Source organism: Prosopis cineraria, unplaced genomic scaffold (assembly GCF_029017545.1).
Source record: "Prosopis cineraria cultivar Desert tree isolate PC_DT_omini unplaced genomic scaffold, ASM2901754v1 PC454, whole genome shotgun sequence".
In the NCBI taxonomy this organism is placed as follows: Eukaryota; Viridiplantae; Streptophyta; class Magnoliopsida; order Fabales; family Fabaceae; genus Prosopis; species Prosopis cineraria.
Genome location: NW_026555779.1, coordinates 42,538 through 50,065, shown reverse-complemented (window position 1 = coordinate 50,065; position 7,528 = coordinate 42,538). Strand labels below are relative to the sequence as shown.

The 7,528-nt window shown below is 33.6% G+C and overlaps 1 protein-coding gene and 1 long non-coding RNA gene across 2 annotated transcripts; one reads left to right on the top strand and one right to left on the bottom strand.

Moving 5' to 3' along the window:
* The first annotated feature begins 36 nt into the window (after nt 1-36).
* LOC129297159 (uncharacterized) lies at nt 37-3,079 on the top strand. The gene is made up of 2 exons (XR_008590128.1): nt 37-99; nt 2,033-3,079. It is a non-coding gene; the product is annotated as an uncharacterized LOC129297159 (long non-coding RNA).
* Nucleotides 3,080-3,621: 542 nt separating this feature from the next.
* LOC129297163 (disease resistance protein RPM1-like) lies at nt 3,622-7,313 on the bottom strand. The gene is made up of 5 exons (XM_054935524.1): nt 7,247-7,313; nt 5,188-5,522; nt 4,667-5,116; nt 4,347-4,565; nt 3,622-4,173 (listed from the first exon to the last, which is right to left on the bottom strand). Exons 1-5 carry the CDS (start codon nt 7,311-7,313, stop codon nt 3,622-3,624), a joined length of 1,623 nt encoding a protein of 540 aa, XP_054791499.1.
* Nucleotides 7,314-7,528: the final 215 nt, after the last annotated feature.

Sequence of the window (7,528 nt, the reverse complement as noted above, 5' to 3'; positions counted from 1 at the left end):
TTGTTTTCTTCTTCCCTTTGTTTCTGTAGCAGCTCGGGGGTGGGAGAAAATGATTATAGTTTTCCAATTTGAAAGTGAAGCTTGGGGAGTTTATTTTAGGTGAGTGCCCCACTTTAATTACTTTGGTGTTGTAAAAAGGTGAATGAGTATATATTGGTCTTTGAGCTGAAATTGGTTCTGGGTAAAGAATTGAAATTGGGAAGCTTTAGTCAATTTAAGTGCTGATAATTGGGGATTGTTGAGGAAGAGATTTAAAGAGTAACATAGTTTGTTATATTGTTTAAATTTTGATGCATATAAGGTGTTTGTTAAAATGTGTAAAAGAGAGATTTGGTTGGAATGGGACAATCAAGTGTATTCATATATTAAGGACTGAAATTTGAATTTAGTTTGGTTAATTTCTATACTGAAACTTAAAATAGTATGGATATTGCTTGAAATGTGTGCGTACGTATGTCTGTCTATATATATATATATTATTGTGACAGAAATTATTAGGGAGAGATTTGAAAAGAAAGAAGCTTGATAGTATAGTTTGAACATTGATGCATGGAGGATGTTTGACAAAATGATCGAAAGGAAAGTTGTGTGTTTATGGTAACAAATACACATGATAATTATTTGATCATTGATTAAATTATTATGGGAAACACTCTTCTCTACAATGAATGTTAGAATTTGATCTGGAGATTGTTGGAGGGGAAATAATATATCTTGGTTGGTAATTAAGAACCAATGCTGGCGTGTTTCTATGTTAATCTTGGAAATATCTTCAGAGATTGTTTGATGCAATGTTTTAAAAGGCTTTAAAGTTGAGATTGAGATTTTATTTTTTGCTTTCTTTTCGTTTTCCTAAATAATTTGGACTGTAGATTTTGGGTTATAATTATACATATAAGAAAATGACAATGGTACTCCTTGAGTAATTGGGACTTAAGGACCAAGCATGGTTGCTAGAAGGCTAATTAGGAGTAAGTTATATCAATTTGGGAATGCAGCAGGTAAATGAATAATGTCTCAATCAATTTATAAATTATAAATTTCCTTTTATCGAATATTATTTTTAACAATTTACAGTTATTAGTATATGTTTCCCTAACATTGATTATTATTGTTAATTAAATTTCTTTAACTTTTGAAGTTGTCATGATATGTATTTATAAGATTGACAAAAATGTTTTTGTAAATTTTAATACTCTTTTATTTAGCAAAGACAATCATGGAAATTGGTGAAAAAGTTTATAAAATATTAGTTGTGAATTTTTATATTTAAAATGATTGATGTTTCAAATAATTCATGCGAGTTTGATATTGAAAAGAGAAAATTTTATTTTAAAAATGATGATTTTCTCGCATGTTTAAAAATGAATTTCAATGGGACTTTATACAGAACAGTGATTGCTAATAACAATTCCGTTAGCCCTTGACACGCTATTGTTAATGATTAGCTAGTTTGATTTTCGTGAGCTTTATTCTCACGTTTGTTATTCGTAGGTCTCGTACTCGCGTTTGTTTTCGTGGCTTTAACCCCGCGTTTTGTTAGTATTACCCTCGTGAACTATGTGTCTAAATTTGTTTCGTGGTTTCGACCACGTTTGGTTAGTTACCCTTATAGATTGTGTGTCCACGTTATTTTCGTGGCATAAGCGACATTTAATTATTTATTCTTGTGAACTATGTGTCCACATTTGTTATTAGTTTTGTTAAGTCCTAAAAAAGGTGAACTTACAATTGACTTATATATATATATATATTTTCTCTAGAGGTTTTAATTTATAAATGTTGCTACATTTTTGTTCATAGATCTACTCAATTTGATAAAGGCAAGTGTTAATTTCATTTATGTTATTTTATTTTAAGCTAGCTGATCTTGAATTTTAATATGTGAAATATTTTAAGTAATTGTGTTATATTGAATTTTTTTTTTTTTTATTGTGTATAAAATTCATTAAGATTGTTCACATGCATTCATTTAATTTTTATTATTGGGGCATTATTAACTGAAAAATTATTTTGGTCTCGGATATTATAGTTGACCTACTTCGAGTTGACTATTGAGGGGCTATCTTTTGACGTGAAGTGAAGAAGTTATTGACCAGCTTGGATGTAAAATTTAAAATTTTGAATTTATGTTTTGTATATTTTATTTAGACGCTCCACATAAATTATAGTTAGGACATTCATATATATATATATATATATATTATACATGATTTGTCAATTAGAAGGAGCATAGCTCTTTGTTGATGCTATTTTATACTGAGGAATGTCGTCATAGAATTTTCAGGAAGTCTTATTTTATGGGGAGATTCTATCAAAAATTGTTTTTACAAAAGCATTAAGTCTTCTGTTCTTATTATTCATATTGGACATGGTTCGATTTATTTTCAAATGTCTTAGTGGTTTAGAAATTAGAGTTCGTTATGTTAAGGCTTTCGAGATATAGGTTTTGTTTTCATATTTCGTACTGGTCATTCCTTATTTTCAAGGAGTGACACATGCTTAGGAAGATATTGTCTCAGCAAACCTAAAAGACACCTACTCTAACGAAGTTGCTTGCTTCTCTGCAATGCTTATTTTCTGCTGGAAAATAGAAATCACACCACATGGAATAGTGATACATAGACTCACACGACACAATGGGGAAAGGGACAACATGTGCGTCAAGCCGTCAACCCAAAGAAACTAAATGGGTGACAACTTTAGAACAATGACGAGTGAAGCTTGGCAAGTTACATTCGTACTCTCATGATGACCAAAACAGACATCAAAGATGCTATATTAACCCAAAACCTCCAATCTGGTGTCTTGCCGCGTGGATGTGGTTGCTCGACCTTCAAAACAAGACCAGAATCACTAGCTAATTATTTGAAAGGCCAAGGCCAAGCACGCTGCTTTCTCTCTTCATGTCACTATTGCTTTCATCTGGTAGTACCAAGATTAGCGATCAACAATGTCCAACATGCGTGTCTTCTTTTAAGGAACTATATGTCTATCAAATAAAAGTTTTTGAATATCTCTTTGTACGACGTATATATACTGAATAATTAACATCATGCATCAATGATAAATAACTCAATCCGATCAGGCTAAACAATAAAATCAGTAGAAAAACGTTGCAAGCATGCTATTATATATTCTAAACAATAAATATCAGTAGAAAAATGTTGCAAGCATGCTATTATATATTACTATGTTCTTCATGATATTAGCATAGTGAAGAGAGTTTTTGATGTATCTGCTGACTCGCTGCCTCTTAAGTGAAGTTTGCACGCTTTGTATGTGTTTGATGATATCGTGCTTTCGCTGGCCTGGCAAGATGCTATCTGTGAATGAATTAGGCATATCATAAAAACGAAGAATCTGTAACTTTTTGAGATTCTGAATGTCATCAGGCACCTCAGCCATCTGAGGGCAAGGCCCAACGTATAGCTGCTCAAGCTGTGGCAGTGCCTTGTCATCAATTTTCAATGTTTTCAAGTGCTCCAGCTTCTTGAGGCGTAATCTTGAGCTTTCTTAGCCACCCTTTTTGGAAATGTAGTTCCAAAAAGTTGTAGGTCCACCTTGATAAGCCTTGCGAAGTCGTAGGTCCAAAAGCTCATTCAAGTCTTTTAACAGAATCTATAGGATCATCCGTATTCCTGAGCCGTAAAAGCATAGCTTCACTAGCTTTTTGAGTCTGGGAATCCATTTTGGCAAGCTCTGCAAACGACCCTCCAAGTAAAGTCGTTCAAGGTGCCTTGGAGGGTTGGTTAACGAGTCTAGCTCTAGAAATTCATTCTCGTCCACTGCTCCTATCCACAGTGAGGTAAGGCGTTTAAAGACTCTACTGTATAAATCTCTTCCATTATGACGTCTTAGTCTGGTGATACCTAGCTTCTTTAGCTGCTTTAATTTTCTTAATTCTATAAATATGGAAGCATTCACGTGGTAGCAATCGATAGAGTATAGCATTTGTAGATCCTTGAATTTCCCAAATCCTTTTATGATCTGCAGTCCACGGTAAGAAAAAGCTGCCATGCCCAGATCAATTTCACCACCGTGGAAGGAATAACATAGAAGCTGACGAAGCTTGGCAAGCTTGTTTATTTCTCCTGAAAGCCTATGTTCACAAGAGTTCTTGATGTGTAGAGTAAGAAGATTCTGAAGCTTGCCAATGGATGCGGGAAGCGTCTTGACTTTTGTGTTTCTTAAACTCAAATATTCCAAGAGCAGTCAGTCTCCGATTTGTTCAGGAAGAGCATCAATTGGAGCGTCGCATCGAAGTCTAATATTCTTATAAGATTGAACTTGGTCATGAAAGTTGTTGAAATCCCTTTAATGTTGGACAAAATACAAGATCTCACCTTGCCAGGATCTGAAATAACCCCTTGAAGCTCATTTTCTCTGTAATCCTTTTGAATGGATGATCGTCGTGGTGAGTCTGAAGAGTTTAAGTCCGAGCTGCCAGCATCGTCAAAAAGTTGACAGAAGTTCATCTCTTCAAACTTTTGTAAGATGAACCCGCGCATCATGTCATGAACTCTGCAACTTCTAACTTTGCCATCACAATCAACCACTGTAGCCTGAGAAAAAACATGATCGACAACCATGTCTAAATCAGACATTTTGGAATTATAAACCATGAAAGACAACAATACAATGAGCTGCGTGTGTTAATTCATACCTGAATCAAGCTTCTGTTTATCAGCTCTTGGAGGTGTTTCCTTCCGATTTCTTCCGGCCTCTCTGGGTTTTCTTTGACAAACCCTACTGCAATCCATAAACGGATGAGTCTGTTGCAGTTGATAGGGTAGTCTTCAGGAAATTCACCCAAGCAGAGAAAGCAACGTTTGAGGTGATAAGGAAGATCATAATAACTTTCAGACATGACCGTGTTCAACACCCGGCCAGCATCAGTATCATTAGCCAAGAGCCGACTTAGGTTTTTATGCACATTTTGCCACTTGGTGCTGACATCATCGTTGTCTATATTTGTTTTTGAAAGAAGACTCCCAATGGTCGTGATAGCCAGTGGCAACCCTTTGCATTTGTCGATTATTTCATCAGACAATAGTCGCAAGTCTTGTGGGCATTCATCACCATGGAAGGCAATTCTGGTGAAAGGTTCCTCGGCCTGTTGGCGTTCAAGATGTTTCAGACGAAGGGTTTAGTAAGGTGTGTGTGACCCTTGCAATGGCTTTCCACTTCATTCTTTCTGGTCGTGATTATTATACTGCTTCCGTTTTGCTCGGATGGTAATATTTTCTTAATTTCGTCCCAAAATCCGGTGGCCCAGACATCGTCGAAATCTGTCAAGCGCCGGTTTTCTTGCAGACAGTTTCTCACTTCTTCTATCAAATCCCGTGTCTCCGTATTGCCCATCTCAAAATCCTTCTGAGACTTGAGTTGTTGAATCAGTTTCCTTAATGCGTTCCTTATCTCATAAGTTTGCGACACGTCCACCCAAGCTCGATGTGCTGCAAACCTTTCCACCACCTTTTTACGATGGTGACATACTTGGTAGACCAGGGTGGTCTTGCCTGCACGTAAGCATAATAATCAATATTTCAACGTCAATTATCAAATAAAATCGTCTGCAGTGCTCGTCAGGTGTTCATCACCTCTAATAAATTTTACCCCTATTGAATATATATATATATATATATATATATTGTAATAAAAAGTTCTTTCTCAAACATTTAATAAAATATAAAAGAGATTGTTATAAAAATTTAATAATATGACTTATAAATAGGAGAAATAATTTTTTCTCTCTACCATATAAATAAAAATGGAGAGTAATTGTTAATTGCAAAGAAACTTAAAATTAAAAAGATGCATGTTTTTTTAATAATTTTAAGAATGTAACCAAATATATATATATATATATAATATGTATGTGTATGTATGTATGTATGTATGTATGTTTTACTCTGTGCAAAGTTCATTAACATTATATTAAAGATTGGGGATATCTTCCACCAACCAAGGAGGATAGAGATTAAATCTCTTCTCTAACTAGGTTTGTTGATCCTTGTGTCTCAGTGCTGCAAGATATATGATTCAAGTAAGGTTTCTCAACATTTTTGTTGGGCGAACTTGGTCACACTAGTGTAATGACTCTAAATTTTAATTAAAAAATAATAAAATAATAAATAAATAAATATCTCACACATTAATATTGTATTTATTTATTTTATTTTAGTAAATGGAGAGTAATGACTAAGGGTTTTATAGATTCGGTTTGGTTTGGTTTTTGTTTAATTTGGTTAAGGTTTGAATCATGTTTCGATGCACTTATTAATTTTTTTTTTCCATTTTCATTATGGTGCAGTGTATTAAAATTAAATCTAATTCTTTGTGGCTTTTTTTTTCATAAATAGAGATATAAAAATATAATAAAATTTCAATGTGCTAACAATAATTAATCATAAAAATTGATATTAATTTATAAGATTAAAATTATTTAATATCATGCATTTCCATTCAAGTCCTTTAAAAATGTTTATCTATATATTTATATTTTAATAAATAATGAAAACTTATTATACAAATTCAAAACAAAATGCTTCTTGTAGATAAATTAAATACATGAGGCTTTCAAGTTGTAAATAATTAAATAATGGTCATAGCATGATTATTATAATTATTTAATGTTATGCATTTCCATTCAAGTCCTTAAAAATGTTCATATATTATTATAAAAAATTCAAAACAAAATGCTTCTTGTAGATAAATAGTTTTATATTTTATAAATAAATAAATAAATAGTATTTTTTTTCAATCAAGTCTAGTTCAATTCGGTTCGATTTTTAGTACTCAAAATCGAAACTTGAACTGAATCAATCAGCTTTCATATTATAAAAAAATCAAAGCAAATTTTATTGTTATTCAATTTTGGTTGGCTTCTTTCAGTTTGGGTTAATTTGGGTTGGTCCTTTTGATTTGAATCGATTTTAAACACCTTTAGTAATGATCCAATAAAAACTATGTAAGTTGCCTACCTAGAAGTCTAGAGTTCGAATCTCACTAAGAAAAGGTTATTTTTATTTTGTGTTAATTATGAGAGAATGATAGGAAAAAAAATGCCTTTGTCTTTTGTTATAATAAAAAAAATTTCGATCCTTTCTTATAATTTTCTCTCATTCTTTCTTTTGACAAGATTTTTTTCCTTTCCTCGGCTATTTGAATATCAGAATTGGTAGAGGGAGGGAGAAGCTTCAGGATCTCGTCCTTCTATCTCCATTCTTTCTTTTTCACCGACCTAAAACCTCTGCCTTGCGATCTCGATTCATCGCCCTCCCCGCTTTTGCTGTCGTCGCCGGTGACATGAGTATGCCATAAATCCTTACCTCCCTTTTGTTCCTTGCATCTCCTTCTCTGTTCGTGCCTTTGCTGTGATTGTCATCCTGCTGTGTCGCATTGCTGTCATCACCAGTGACGTGGTCAAGGGCCGGACGAGATTGTTCCTTTCCTCCTCCTTCTCTGTGTGACCTCTTCCTCCTTCGTGCGTCTGCTATCATGATCAGAACTTTCCCTTGTGCAC

Coding starts and splice junctions, on each gene's coding strand:
- LOC129297163 (XM_054935524.1), bottom strand. CDS start 7,313: ATGTCACCGGCGACGACAGCAAAAGCGGGGAGGGCGATGAATCGAGAT. Junction 5,117..5,187: donor TCACGACCAGAAAGAATGAA/GTGGAAAGCCAT, acceptor GAACGCCAACAG/GCCGAGGAACCTTTCACCAG. Junction 4,566..4,666: donor TAAACAGAAGCTTGATTCAG/GTATGAATTAAC, acceptor GTTTTTTCTCAG/GCTACAGTGGTTGATTGTGA.